The 15,525-nt window shown below is 35.5% G+C and overlaps 1 protein-coding gene across 1 annotated transcript; it reads left to right on the top strand.

The window, feature by feature from the left end:
• The first annotated feature begins 13,184 nt into the window (after positions 1–13,184).
• LOC141697970 (uncharacterized) lies at positions 13,185–14,146 on the top strand. The gene is made up of 2 exons (XM_074502561.1): positions 13,185–13,436; positions 13,523–14,146. Exons 1-2 carry the CDS (start codon positions 13,185–13,187, stop codon positions 14,144–14,146), a joined length of 876 nt encoding a protein of 291 aa, XP_074358662.1.
• Positions 14,147–15,525: the final 1,379 nt, after the last annotated feature.

The following is a 15,525-nucleotide window of genomic DNA, read 5'->3' as shown; positions in this document are numbered from 1 at the left end:
CTTATCTATAGTTTTCGTTGTAATAATAAGCCCCGAAATGCTAGTGAATTAATTTCATCATTAAGAATGGCTAAAAGAGCTTTTACTGACTTATTATATACTGATAATAACAAGGTTGTGTTAAGACCCCTCTTAATTCCTTTATCTGTCAAACAAGCCTTAATAACCTATGATCCCGTTAAATACACTGCACTATATCCTGATGTCCAACCATCTGCACCTCATCCATCAGCACCTACCACTTCTACTCAACCACCTCAAACTTCTCAACCTCAGCCTTCAGATCCTACAGTGCAGCCTTCCTCTTCCAAACCTAAGAGGAATAAGAAAGTACCTCAGACACAACAGAAGAGAAGGAGATTCATTCTACGAGATGAATCAGATGCTGAGGAACAGGTTCCTGTATCAGAACCTGTTGTTCGAGAAGCTGAGAAGGTCTCTTCTCAGGAGGATGTTGATACTGGGAGTTCTAGGCCCCTAAAAAGGCTTAGAAAGCGTAATTCTGATGATACAGCTCCTAAAGTCTCCTTAAAAGCTAAAAGATTCAAAACATTGGCAAAAAGGCCTGAAGATTCTGGTAAAGGAATGGAAGCAGCAGCTAAGGAAGGGGATCAGGAATCTCTGATCTCACAAGACCCTGTTTAAGCTCACAATTCTCCTAGTGCTGATCCAGACCTTCATGCAACTCATCAATCTCCAGTTCATGCTGATACCCAGGGGCCAAGTGATGAAATTGACATACATAACTTGGAAGTGCCTCAGGTTTTGAATCTAGAAGCTCCACCAACTCAAGTCACTCCACCAACAACACCAATTCCTGATGCTGATTTTAATCCAGAATTGCCTACAACACCTTCTCTACATCTAGATACTGAAGATCAGATTTTAGGTGAGCATCAGAATATGGCTGTTGATCAGAACATAGTTGGAGATCAGCACTTAGAGGATGATGTTGAAGCCTCCATAGCCTCTCATACTGTTCTTTTATCAGAGGATGCTAAAGATGTTGACTCTGTAAGTTCTGATGCTGCAAATGTTGATGATACTGGTAATGCTGCTACAAATATAGATGTTGATGCAGCTGGTCCTTCTGGACATGCACCTCTACAAGCTCCTTCAAAAGCTGAGATAGTCAAAAAGTTTGTTACAGGGGAAGCACCGGTACCTTGGAGTGAAACTCCTAGAGGACAGGAGTGGACTAAGGAGTGGAACCCAGTTACCTTTATTCCTTCTGAAAAGATTCTTGCTGATCACTTGGAAAAAGCTGATGAGATGCTAGTTAATGTTGATTTCAAAACACAGCTAAGAGTTACTGCACTTAGTACAAGGCACCTTCAAGGTCAACAATCTGTAACTCAGGCCAAGGTGGACAAGATTCAAGAAACTTAAATCAACAAGATATAGTTGTCAAGTTGGACAAGAAAAGGTTTTTCCAACCTTCCTTTGACAAAATTACCAACATTGAGAAAACCCAAGAGAAGCAACAATCTCAGATTGATGAAATTTTGAAAAATCAAGCTTCTCAGCAAGATCAACTCAATGAGATCCAATCCTCAGTGGAATTGCTAGTCTCTCTTCTTTTACCCGCTGATGCGAAAAAGGGGGAGAAGGTAATTAAGTCCAAATGCAAACCTGTTAAGACACTGAAGAAAAAGGATGATGGTAATGACCCGGGAAACTCTGGAATGGGTGGAGGTCATGGTCAAGGAGGAGGTCTCTCATCAAGTAGAACTGGAACTACAAGTCAAAGAACAACTTCTGATACTGGGAGAAGAATAACTTCTGATACTGGTAAAAGGATAAGTTCTGATGAACTTTTGGAACTTGATGAAGAAATTTCAAGACAGTTATTTCTGAAAGAAAATCCAGGAATGGACTTTGAGAGTCTAAAGGAAGAAGAAGCTAGACTTAAGTTAGAAAAAGTCATCTCCAAATCTGAAGCTTCTATTGTTGAAAAGAAACTTCCTACGGCTAAAGGCATTGTGATAAGAGAAAGGACAAATCCTCTGGCAACCAAGACCAAATCACAATTGCAGATAGATCCAAGTTCCAAGGGCAAAGAAAAAGTTGGTGAACCTGTAAAGGTTTATGTGCCTCCTATGGATGAAGAAATTTTTGATGAAGATGCTAATCTTACTCTGACTTCAAGGAAGATTTCTAAAACAACCTATGACATGGCTCAAGTTGTTCAGAGTCAAGATATAGTTAGTTCTGATATAACTATGAAGCAAGCAACCTCTGACATAGCTCAAGTTGGCTTGATATCAGAAGATAAGTCAAAGGAAACCTCTGACATTGCTCATGTTAAATCCTCAAAGTTACTCCTACCAGGATTCACTAAAGCCAGACAGATTCAACCTTTGAAGACTGCAGCAAGTGGTTTTGAAGCAAGAGTGATTACTGGAAAAGAAGCAAGAGATAAATCTGGATTGGGTAGTGCTGATGAAAGAAGAGTGCAAAACACAACCAATGATCTAACTTCCTTAAGTGAACCAGGTGTTGGAGCAACTCCTGAAAGATTGAATCAGCTTGAATCTGTACAAATGGTTTACCATACCTTCTTGAAAGAACACATCTTATTATATTTCATGACAGATGAAAGGGTTTACCATATAAGGGAAAATGCTATACCACTGAAGTATTTTGAGGAACTAGAACATGTTTTATTCTTACTTCAAGTGAAGGACAAATTAACAGAAAGTGCTGTAAATTATTTGAAAACTCAAATTCAGAGACAGAAGAAGCTTTATTCTGTAAAGTCTGACAGCACATACTGTCCCAAGTACAGAGATCACAAGGGTGATATTGTTGAGATGAAGCCTAATACTGCAAAGATCAGAACATATCTTGGTATTTAGGGACTTGAATTCAATCTAGAGTCTGAAAAAGCCTATATCATCAGACTAGATCAGGAGTTGAGAAAATCAAAAATTAATGATCTCATATATGCTATCTTCCAAACTGGTGAAGATACTACAGAGCTTAAAGATGCTAAAAGGAGGATGATTGATGAATTCAGATATGCTGAGAGATGTTTGTTAAAGAACTATCTCAGAATAACTCCTGTTATCAAAGAGATCAAAATTTAAGCCAAGTCAAGATCTACAACTGCTCAAATTCTGATGTGTGTACAGACTAAAGTTGTTATCAGAAGTTAAAGTTTGTAAAGCTTTAAGGACTGTAAGTTGTAGTTATCTAGTCAAATTCTCATGCATTTGTACTTAATGTTTTTGACATCATCAAATATCTGTTAAACTTGTATATTATGCAAATTTACAAGTTGGGGGAGATTGTTAGATATATTTGATAATGTCATGTCTAATATGATTTGTGTTTAGTTTTCAGATCTTACTTGAACAGGACAAATCAGTACTTAACTGGATATCAGCACTTATACTGAAGTCAGAACTTAAGTGATCAGAACTTAAGGTTCAGAAGATATTTATCAGGAGATAATATCAGGAATTAAGGAAACTTTCAGATAAGGAAGGCGGCTGATTGAAAGGAAAGAAGATCAAGATAAACGCAAGCAGAGATATGCATGAAGAAGGAATTCTATAAAGAATAGAATACTTGGAAGAAAAGATAACTGATTGATATATTTTAGGAAGCAGAATTATATTCCATATCAATTAGCGATTATCTTGTAACTGTGTAGTATATAAACACAGACATAGGGCTTACACTATAAGTGTTATCATTATCGAGAATAATATTATTTGTAACCCTAGCAGCTCTCGGAATATTTTGCTCATCACTGAGAGAGGACAGTTCTACATTGTAACAAAATTTAATAAAGTTTGTTTTCTGTTACTTGTGTTCTTTGAATTCGATTTGATTGTGCTATACACTGTATTCAACCCCCCTTCTACAGTGTGTGTGACCTAACAGAGCAAATCAAGATTCAGCCAGATTTGTCTTTTATAGAGCAACCAGTGCAACTTTTAGACAATAAAGAAAGAGTGCTTAGGAATATGTCTGTGTCTTTAGTGCGAGTTTTATGGAGGAATCCCAAGGTTGAAGAATCAACCTGGGAGTTGGAAAGCGAAATATGAAGCAATTATCCTCACTTGTTTGTTTAGGCTGATTCTGAGGACAGAATCCTGTTAAGGGGGGAAGGATGTAATATCCGGGTAAAATTATGTGAATTTTTTTGTGTTAAATGAATAAATATTATGTGTTTTATAAGTTTAAAGTGATTATTGCCATGATATTAAATGTTATAACTGTTATTTGTGTTCCCATGCGGACCAAAAAAATTACGATTGATTATTATGTGTTTAAACTGTGTTTATAAGAATCGAGCTGCAAAATGGGACTTGTATTTAATTGTGTTTTTATCGAAGTATTCATTTTATCTCGTTTAATGCGTATTTGAATGTATTTTATGCGTTTTTGAGGTTTTTTAGTAATTTAGGAATTATTTAGTTTTTTAAAAATAAACAAACCAGGACCCCACCGGACGTCAAAGTCCCCAAAATTCGTGTTTTTATTTTTATAAAATCAATCATATTTAAAATACCCAGTATTTCTGCATTTTTGAATTATTCGCAATTTTTGGGAAGTTTTGATATAAATTTTGTATTTTATCGCTTTTAAAATTATTCCCCGTAATTATTAATTTGGGGATTAATTATTTTAATTACGGGAATAAAAACACCCTAAATTGATTTTGGGTATTTATTATCCAGGTAATATAAATAGCAAATTTTCTTATTTTACTTTATTTTTATTTCATTTTATTTTTAGAAAATAGAAAATCCAAGAACAAACTTTGGGTCTGACACAAATCCATTGATTTTGAGAGATTTACTGAACCTCTTTTTGAGCTCTACTAATTAAAACAATTCTCTCAAGGATACATATCTTTTGGTACCAAAATCACAAGCTGAGGTTAGCTAATGATTAAAATCGATTTTTAGAGTTTTGCCTTGGATTCGTTTTTGAATTTTTGCTGATCTTTGATTGATTTTGATATTACAAATAGCTTTAAAATGATCTTTAGAATCGATTTAAGTATTTGGTTGACTTGTAGTTCAGGATTGATGAAACCGAGATTTCGGTTTTCACCGGATTTTTAATTTGATATTCCGAGTTATATGTGTTGTTTCTGAATGTTTTGAAGGTTGCATAAGATTATAGATATCCTGAGCTTTATTTTGGTATGTAATACGCTGATTTTGGTTGAGTATTCAATGATTCCGAGTTTTCACCGGATAATTGTAGGAATTGATCGGTTTTTGACAGGAAGCTGCGATTCCGGGATGTTTGGACCTTGTTGAGCTTGCTGGGAGTTTAAGGAAGGATTTTAGGAGGTTTTAGTGTCAAAAACCGGGGTGTTTGGTGTTATTTTGGGGCCGGTTGGAGGCCACCGGAACTTAGCCGGAAAACGAAGGCCACCGGACGGTTTCTGGAATTTCCAGATTCCGGCGATGTTCTTCGAGTTTTCCGGCGACGTTCTTAGCTCCGACCGCCCTTAGATCCCAGGTTGAAGATGACAAAACTCTGTAACCTGTTTCTATTGTTTTCATTTTAAAATGTTTTTTTTTTAAATTCTAAAAATCATTTCTTTTATTTTCAAAAATCATTTACTTATTATTTTAAATTCTAGAAATCATTTTCTTAATTATTTTAAATTCCTAAAATTATTTTCTTTTATTATTTTCAAAATTCAATTTGATTTAATTATTTATAATTTATTTTAGTTAATTATTTATGAGTTTAATTAATTGATTAAATTATTTAATCAATTAATTTTATTTATAAATAGTTAAATAAATGTAAATTATTTATAATTAATTCAAATAATACCTAAAATTTATTTTTAAGCTTTTAAAAAATTATATTTTGGGTATTTAAAAATAAATTAATATTATTATTAATTGATTTATTTCTATTTAATTCTTATTTTATTCGTAATAAATAAACCGTTCGTCCGTTTAATACAAAACGAACGTGTACAGACTCAGAAAAACATTACGCTTTCAATAAAAATACTTTTAAGACCTAATTCCTTTTGTATAGCAATGTCATTTGATTTGTGAGTTATACTGAGTCGGTAGCTGATCGATAAACCCGGTTATTGACCCGATTTCAATTCTGAACGTCCTAAAACCTATGTTTTGACAACCTGACTTATATGTTACATGGAATATGTGATTACGTGATATATGAATAACATGATTATGTGTTACGTGATATGCATGCTATATGTTTATAGTTTTAAAATGCCATGATTAATTATAAACGATCGGGTAGACGTCAAGACTTATTGCTACGTCGATTGAGTTTGGTTCCATCAATTATGATAGTTCTTTTGTTCATAGAATCGAGTAACAAGGAGTGCAGTCAAGTGTTAGACGGAGTTAGTAGCCATCAGCTATAAGCCAGAGTTATAGTGAGAAGTCATCGAGTATACCAGGCAAGTTTTCTCCCCTATTCTAAATTCAGAATAGCTTATCGTTTACATATTCAAAATATGAGAAATATTTATAAATACTCTGATAGCGCATATAATACCAATAGTCCTATGTTTATTGAAATTCTTTTATTCTAGCAATCATTCTACTAGAACTGGTCTTTTGATTCGATAGATAGTGAATAACTATATTATCCAGATATACTCTATACAGTGAAACTTTGAGTTGAGATTAGCGAATAACTAATTGTTCTAGTTATTTCTCCATCAGTTGTTGAGATAACTCTGGACCATGTGAAATGGGGAGTTGGATGGATAAGGATGTCATTGATTCGACTCCTTTAATCAAAATCATTTTGTGAATTGGGTATTGGTTAGCGTAAGAGGCCGAGGCACCGGTCCAGCGTGAGCTATTATACGAAAGTGTAATATCTTGCTAGGCGAGTATATGCCTTTTATGGATATCCAATAGGTACGGGGTGGCTGCGGGATACCGATACCTATATTTACCATATAGTTGGGGGATACCGGCGCTGTTTCATGACTGATCATCAGGAACATCATAGTGCATAATTGTGTTTTGTTAAATATCGCTTAAATATTAAAGTTTATATAAGCTTCTGGTTTTACTCAGATATTGTTATTGCTGTTCACTTATAAACTATATACTGCTTGCTGAGCATTTCTTTCGCTCATACTTGTTTATTATTCTAATCTTTCAGCTAAGCCAGAGTAGGCTTGAGTTCCAGGTTTGATCAGAAGTCGAGTGCTTGTAAATAGTTTGGTGTGTTTTCTAGGTAGACAGTTTGGGACGCTTGAATAGTGTAGAGGTTTGTAATAAAATTTTAATAGTTTGTAAACCTAATTAGACTTATGGGTTTTAATAACATTTGGTCTGTATTAGTGCCTATTCCATACTATAACCTGGGATCGATCCAGTTGCATGCAAGGGGTCATATTTATTATATGATTATGTTATTCCTATTTTAGTTTTGTTTATCGTATAGTGACCCCCAAATATATACCCCGAATTTGAAGGGCGTCACATATGGCATACAACACATGATTAGGTGGCGTCCCACCAGACTCTTCGCCATTCCGACAAAGCATCACACCATAACGCTGCTTGTCTCACTCAGAAAATAAAACTTGAGGGGGAAAATGATTTTGAAAGGAATATAACAATCTTCTTTTTCTTATCACCTCATAGAACTTATAATAAAAGAAGTTCATACTTATTTAAGAGTCCAAAGAAAATATACCGTAGTATCGTAGAAAAAAATGATATTGTTGGTCGCCATCCACACTTTACTTATCTACACCTTCAGAGTTTGTTCGATCAATAGATCCCATTCGAGTCATAAAATAACTTTAGAAAGTCCGCTAAAATGACTTCATAAATTGATCTTTATTATAGATTCCTATTTATTAAGTCTTGTATCTTTAGCGTCGTGCCTCTACGTTCAATATTTTAATAATTTGACAATAATTGCACTCTCATGGAATTTACAATCATATCTTCAAATTCCTTCTATGCGACTTAGAATAACCACTGATCTTTCAACATATCGTGTAACGCCTGTAAATATTTGATATTAATACAATATAATATTCCGTTTTGTGCACTATGTAATTTTTCGTGTATGAGATGTCAGAAATTATGTGAATTCAATGTGTTCGTATATATATTCCTTGTTGAGTGGCATTGCGAATATTGTTAGATTATTTATAAGCGTATAAATTATACGCAAGAAAAGTTCGTTACGCGATTAAATAATATTTGAGTTTATCGCGATTAGATAATAATAGTTGCGATTAGACGATAAATTATAATTCATATAATAGCGGCTTAGAATCAAATTACTTGCATTTTCTTATGTGACTTAAAATTGTAAACTATATTTTTATGTGGCTAGTATATTAGAGTATTGATCTTAAAAAATTCTTTTAAAATATATTCTTGTTCAAAATTTTTGAAAACAATTTTATAAAACTTCTAAAATCTCATGGTATTTATGGTATTAATTTTGTGATTTATGGAGTTGTATTTTATTTACTAAAATCCATTCTTTTTAATCATACATTTATAAATTATTGGATTAGTAGTATACCCTTGCATGCATTTGGCTTGTAATAGGGTCCAAGGTTAAGACCGTCAATTCCAACCCCACTAACTTGCTAGTTTACTTCTTTAACCTTACATGCATTTTTGTCACAACTACCAAGAGGGATACTTATGTAATTTCTCCATTCCACTACCATTTTAAGTAACAAACCAAAGAATACTCTCATTATTCATCACACATTCACTCAAACACTTCACCCTCTTCTCTCCTCTCTCCCTCTCGGCCGAAGCACACCACCACCCCAATTCTTGCCATTTTTTCATTTCTTTTCAATTTCTTTCACTTCTCAAGCTAGTCAAGCCAGGACCTTCATCATCTAGTGGATTATCTTCATTTTGAGGTTAGTTTTATGTGTGCATGTTGATAAAGCCGAAGTTGAGGCCTTAGTTCTTGTGAACTCAAGGTTTCACCCATGGTGGCTTATAGAAATGAGCAATATGTGATCTTGGAGAGGTGTTATAGTTCTATTTTTTCCAAGTCATAATCTTGTTCATAAACATTTGGCAATGATTTCTTAAGAGTCGAATGTTTAGAGTGTTGATCTTGGGTAGTTTTTATAAAAGAAAATGACCATGCATGTTGTTTTGAAAGTCTTGTTCTTTAAAAATGTTTTTTATGAAGTTTAAACTCATGCATGCCAGTTTCCTTCAAGATACATTAATTTTAGCACTTGCATGTAGGATTTAGCATTTGCATGTTGCTTTACAAGTGGTTTTCGAAGTAAAAACCATACTTGTTGATTTTGTGCTTTGGTACTTGACTTTTATGAGAAGCATGCTATGGTTTTTGTTATAAAAATGCTAGATGAAGTATTCCATGATGATAAGTGATTATATTCAGTGGATATCAAGTGATTATTTTGAATTTATAGTTCGAGTTTTTCGAAGATATGATATTGCTATTACAGTTGTTCTTTTAACCTCTTAATAATTGATTTTTGTGAGTTGCATGCCATGATTCCTTTTATAAAATGCTAGTTTAGATTATATATGATGGTATGATCTTATGGTCAACAGGTGTCATGAAGTTACCATGCATGTTTACTTCGAACTTTTGGCTTTAAAATGATAAGTGATGGCTTGTCTTGTGATGTGTTACTTTGCTTGTCTTTATAAGTGATCTTAATGCTAAATAAATTGCAAATGGACCTTATATGTTGTTAGTCAGTAGGTGTTAGTGTACATTAGGACTTTCCTTGGTTGGTTGTTGATTGTTTTTTGGTGTAATAAAGGGAGTTAAGGTGGAAGGAGTCGCGTTGGTCATAACAGGCAGAATTTTGTACTAAAAGTTTAGGTCATTTTAGGTAAGTTTTAGTAAGGCCTTGGTATTCCTGAGCTCAGGGGAGTTGGTACTTGGTTCATAATTGTGTGCAGTAGCTTTATAATCAATAAAAACTTTCATTTGTTTAGGGCACACACACAAACCCGAGAGTAGCTCAGAACAGGGCACAGTTGGTAAAAAAATAGGTCAGTTTGGAATCAAGGGGCAGTTTTGTGTCAACTTCCACTTAAGGCCCAAGGAGGCCTGAGTGAGGTCTTTGAGTCATTCCAACTTTGAGTGTCATTTTATAGTCTTAATAACCTTTGAGAGTTGGTTTGGAGTGAAGGCCCAAGGTGGAGATACCTTATTTCCATCAAAACACCCGAGAGTCACTATTAGAGTTACCTTTGGAAACTTTAGAAGAGTGCATTGCATTTTTGAGTCTTTTAAGTGAGGTCTTGATGTCAAACCAATTGAAAAAGTTAGCTTAAAGTCATAAGAAGCCATAGAAGTCAGAGTATAGTAAATGCCCAAAGTAGAAATTCATATTTTTGCCAAGGCACACAAATGGTGCCAAGGTGTACATTCGGGTAAGTTAAGTAGTGTGCATTGCATTTGTGAATCATTTTAAGTGACTAAATAGAATCTAAGTGTATTATTAATTAAGTGATAAATTACCATGCCATTGTTTGCTAAGTGTTATGTGGATTAAGTGAGGCATATATTACTCTTAATTAGTTGAGTTTAAGTGTATATATATATTTATATATATCTATATATATATAGTATACATGAAAGGGTAGTTAGCAAGTGTTGTGATGAGGATACTATTTATTATAGGTTCAAGTAGGATGCCAGGAAAGGAGCCCATAGACGATTCTATTCAAGTACTCCGTAAGCGTAGTCCAGGAAAGTGAACTCTCAACTTACCTGTATAATTATGTTTCTTGTGATTTACTACCCTGTAAATGTATGACTACAAATTTAATCGAATTATATAGTCCCTGACATCACCTAATGATTAGATCTTGGATTTAGTTAATCGCTTTCATACTTGAATTGTCCCTTTTTATCACATATTACCTCATACCCACATGAATTCCCTACAATAGTCCCTTAATATATCAAATGAATCCTAAACCCCTCATAAATTTGAATTATTTCTTTTGGGAACCCTGATCTTAATAACATTCCTTCATTTTAGACAACCCGTCACTTGAACCTTGACAATACATACACTTGTTATCTTGTCCTTGATCAAGAACCCTTTGAATTGAAATAAATTGATTAAAAAAGGAATTGGATGGTATTTTCTGATAAGACTGAGGTGCCAGTCACTGTGATAATTTTTAAACCACAGTAGTGGGGAGCCTGATGGTTTTATATGGCCAATGTGTGTCGAGGATCCTCAAAAGTTGTGAATCACTTGTATGTGGTTCAGAGCTTTTATGTGGGCTGATCACCCCTCATTGCTCATAGCGCCGTGCAGATTTCCAATTCCATTCACTTACTAAAAAACTTGATCTTTTATTTGAGAACTCATATTGTTGATTTACCTTCTGTTATCATTTTATTGAGCTTATGATGAATTGTTATACACTATTATTCACTTGCTGAGCATTTTGCTCATTAATATTGTTATTGATGCTATCCCTTCAGTGAAACCCGAAGATGGTTCGTTTCAAGCAAACCGCACGTAAGACATGTGGAGACTCGGGGTATGCCTACCGTGAGATGTTGGAGCAGGTAGGGAACTAGTAGTTCCCTAATGGGTTTAAAACTTGGTAGTAATTTGACTTAAGATGTTAGATTTTGTTCAAACTCATTCCTGTGGATCCGGGGATTATGGTTAAGGATTGTAGCTTTAATCAATATTATGCATATTTCTTCTTGTTAGTAATGTGGGTCCGTCACAGGTTGGTATCAGAGCCACAGGGTTGAGTCACTGAACAACATAGGATAAATAAATATAAGATAGGAATTTAGAAGATAGGATGAATTTAGATCATTTGGGTTTTGGGACGTTAGAATCTATAGGTTTTCTAACCCTTTTAATTATAACCGTGTATATATGCATATAACTGTTTGATAGGAATCATCCTCATCGACTCCCGGATTCCCTACTACTGTGCCATTCCCTCTTTACGAGCAGATGGTAATGATTGATCGACTGAAAGGCGAGAACATGAATCTTCGACGTAGGGTGGACCAGTTGTACCGCGAGAACTCTGATGACGAGCCCAACCGACCCCGACTAATAGTCAGGCATAAGGAGATCATCCAGATGGCTGAGGATCGATTGGAATTGATGCTTCCACACCGTGAGAGAGAGAGAGAGAGAGAGTTAGATCACTCTTACCGCCATTACCGACGAGTTCCATCGAGTGATTAGCCATCTCCTTGCCCCTGTTCCCCCACCATCCTCTTAGACTATCATATAGTCTACTTATTTCCAGCATCGTTGATGATTATTACTTTGATTTCCATTTGTACCTTGTACCTGGATTGTTTCGGGAAGACTTTATTTGCACTTTATTTCGTGTTCATACTTTATTCGTACTTTTCAATTGAACTAATGTTAATTTTGCACTTTCATTATCTTTATAATATTGCCATCTCATTACCATGGTATATGCTTGCTTAGACAAAATTTTGTTGTTTGAATCCTGTTGACCCCTTTAGAACTTGATCATGTTTAATCTTTCCCTAAGATATCCCGTGAATATACCTTTGCTTATATAATTACATCTATCAGTTGTGATACCTTGTACCTTAATAAGTTGCACCTCATCATGGAATAACAATAATAATATACCTTTACATTGTTGAACACACCTTGAATAAGACCTTACTCCTTAATATTTACTCTTGTTATAACTTGTATATGTAAATATTGAACTGTGAATAAACCTTTCTTGTCTACATTCAGAATCATGCCTCCTTGTAGAGCTCGCAACACCAATACCGGGGATCGTGAAGATCCACCACCCAACTTGGTTCAACTTATGCAAATACTTCACCAATAATCTGTTACCCTCGCTCAACAATAACAACTCCTTCAGCAACAACAACAACAATCACCTCCACCACCACCAACCCTTACAACTTTCAAATCATTCCAAGCTGTGAAACCACCGAAGTTCCATGGAACTCAAGTTCCTGTAGAAGCCTAATCTTGGCTTAAAGAGATGGAGAAAGCTTTCACGCTAGCTATTGTAAGTGAAGACCAGAAGGTCGACTATGTGTCTTATTTTCTGAAAGATGAAGCGAACTATTGGTGGGAGTCAGCCCGTGCTTCAGAAGAAGAAGAAGTTATCACTTGGAATAGATTCAATAAGATTTTCTTAGACAAGTATTTCCCAAGGTATATGCAGACTCAAATGGAATTGAAGTTCTTTGAATTGAAGCAAGAAGGAATGACCGTGGGAGAGTGCGAGAAGAAATTCACTGAATTGGCTAGGTTTGTTGGAGATTATGTAGACACAGATGAAAAGAGAGTGAGGAGATTTCAACAAGGATTGAAGCCTTGGCTACGAAGCAGAGTAGCTACTTTTGAACTGACCACATATGCTGAAGTGGTCCAGAAGGCGATGGTAATCGAAGGAGAAAGTGATCAAAACTTGAAGGAGAGAGTAAGAAATGAAAGTTTGGACACAATGGTGAAGGATCGGCTCAAGGGAGTCAAAGTGGAAGTAATTTCAAGAAGTTTGGATTCCAGAACCAGGGAGGACCCCGAAGTTTTAAGAAGTGTGATAACAAGGGTCAGAAGAATAGGATTCAAAGGCCAAGTGGTCAAAGATCCCCGCAAGCAACAAATTTAGAGTGTAAATTCTACAACAAGAGACACACGGGTAACTGCAATAAGGCTGGCATCATTTGTTTCAAATGCAATTTGAAAGGTCATTATGCGCATAAGTGCCGAAATCCGAAGCCTCCTGTTACATGCTTCAAGTGTGGAAAGACCGGTTATATGTCGAGGGATTGCAAGACCCCCGGAAATAACAAGTTGATGCAATTGACGGCCGCCCCTTACAATCAAGCAATGACATCTTCTGTTCCAACTCTTCAACTACCTTCAAATCAACCTTTTGAATCTGCAACTCCAGTATTCCCTCCCTCCTGTCCTGCTCAGGCCAAGATATTCAGCATGAATATCAAGGATGTTGTTCAGAGTTCTGAAGTTGTGGCAGGTATGCTCTCTGTCAACAATATTAACACTAAAGTGCCATTTGATTCCGGAGCTACTAGATCTTTCATATCTAAATCTTTTGTCGGCAAGTTGAATTGTGAAATTGAACCATTAGTTGAACCTTTATCTATCATTTTGGCTAATCGAGAATGAGTGTTTGTTAAAAGTATTTGCCCCCGGTGTAAAGTAGAGATTTCAGGCTATAGTTTCCCTAATTCCCCTATACCTTTTCAACTAGGAGAATTTGACATTATATTAAGAATGGATTGGTTAGAAGAACATGGCGCTCATATAGATTGTAAGAAGAAGAAAGTGATTCTTAAGTCCCCTCAAGGAAAGAAAGTAGAGTTTAAAAGACAGAAACAAGTTAAAACATTTTTGACAATGATTCAAGCTAAAAAGTTGTTAAGACAAGGGTATGAAGTGTATTTGGCTCATGTAATTGATAGATCTAAGGAGATGCCGAATATAGAAAGTATCCCGATAGTTAGAGAATTTCCCGATGTATTTCCGGATGAACTTCCTGGATTACCGCCTGATCATCAAATTGAGTTTTTTATTGACTTAGCACCTGGCGTGGAACCTGTATCGAAGGCGAAGGCACCTTATCATTTGGCACCAGCAGAAATGAAGCAATTGGCCAAGCAACTACAAGAGTTATTGGCTAAAGGAGTTATAAGGCTGAATGTATCTCCGTGGGGTGCTCCAGTTCTGTTTGTGAAAAAGAAAGATGGAAGCATGAGACTGTGCATCGACTATAGAGAGTTGAACAAATTAACAATTAAGAATAGGTACCCTTTACCTCATATTGACGACTTGTTTGATCAACTTAAGAGAGCAAATTACTTATCAAAGATTGACTTGTTTGATCAACTTAAGAGAGAAAATTACTTCTCAACTATTGACTTACGATCGGGATATCATCAGTTGAATATTAAGCTGGAAGACATACCAAAGAATGCTTTCAGAACCATATATGAACATTACGAGTTTCTAGTTATGGCATTCGGATTGACAAATGCACTAGCCGCCTTTATGGATTTGATGAATCGAGTATTCAAGGAGTATTTGGACAAGTTTATCATTGTGTTTATGACGACATTCTAATATACTCAAATACCGAGGAAGAACATGCTGAACATCTGAGAATAGCTTTGGAGACTTTAAGAAAGGAGATGTTTTATGCCAAGTTTTTTAAGTGTGAATTATGGCTGCGAGAAGTTCAGTTTCTAGGGCATATTCTCGGAAGTGAAGGTATTCGAGTTGATCCAGCAAAGATAGAAGCTGTAATGAATTGGGAAAGGCCGAAGACCCCGACTGAAGTTAAAAGTTTCATGGGATTGGCCGGATATTATTGAAGATTTATGAAGGACTTCTCGAAGATTGCAGTACCATTGACAAAGTTGACCTGAAAGAATGAGAAGTTTGAATGGACGGAGAGTTGTGAAAAGAGTTTTCAAGAATTGAAGCAGAGGTTAGGCAACGCTCTTGTATTAGCCCTGCCAGATGATCAAGGAGACTTTGTAATATTC

This window comes from Apium graveolens, chromosome 2, assembly GCF_009905375.1.
Source record: "Apium graveolens cultivar Ventura chromosome 2, ASM990537v1, whole genome shotgun sequence".
NCBI lineage: Eukaryota > Viridiplantae > Streptophyta > Magnoliopsida > Apiales > Apiaceae > Apium > Apium graveolens.
This window is presented reverse-complemented; position numbering and strand designations above follow the sequence as displayed.

Bases quoted from the DNA above. Each gene is read 5' to 3' on its own strand.
- LOC141697970 (XM_074502561.1), top strand. From the start codon at position 13,185: ATGGAATTGAAGTTCTTTGAATTGAAGCAAGAAGGAATGACCGTGGGA. The intron at 13,437-13,522 runs GTAAGAAATGAA...TTTGGATTCCAG, and splicing joins ATCAAAACTTGAAGGAGAGA to AACCAGGGAGGACCCCGAAG.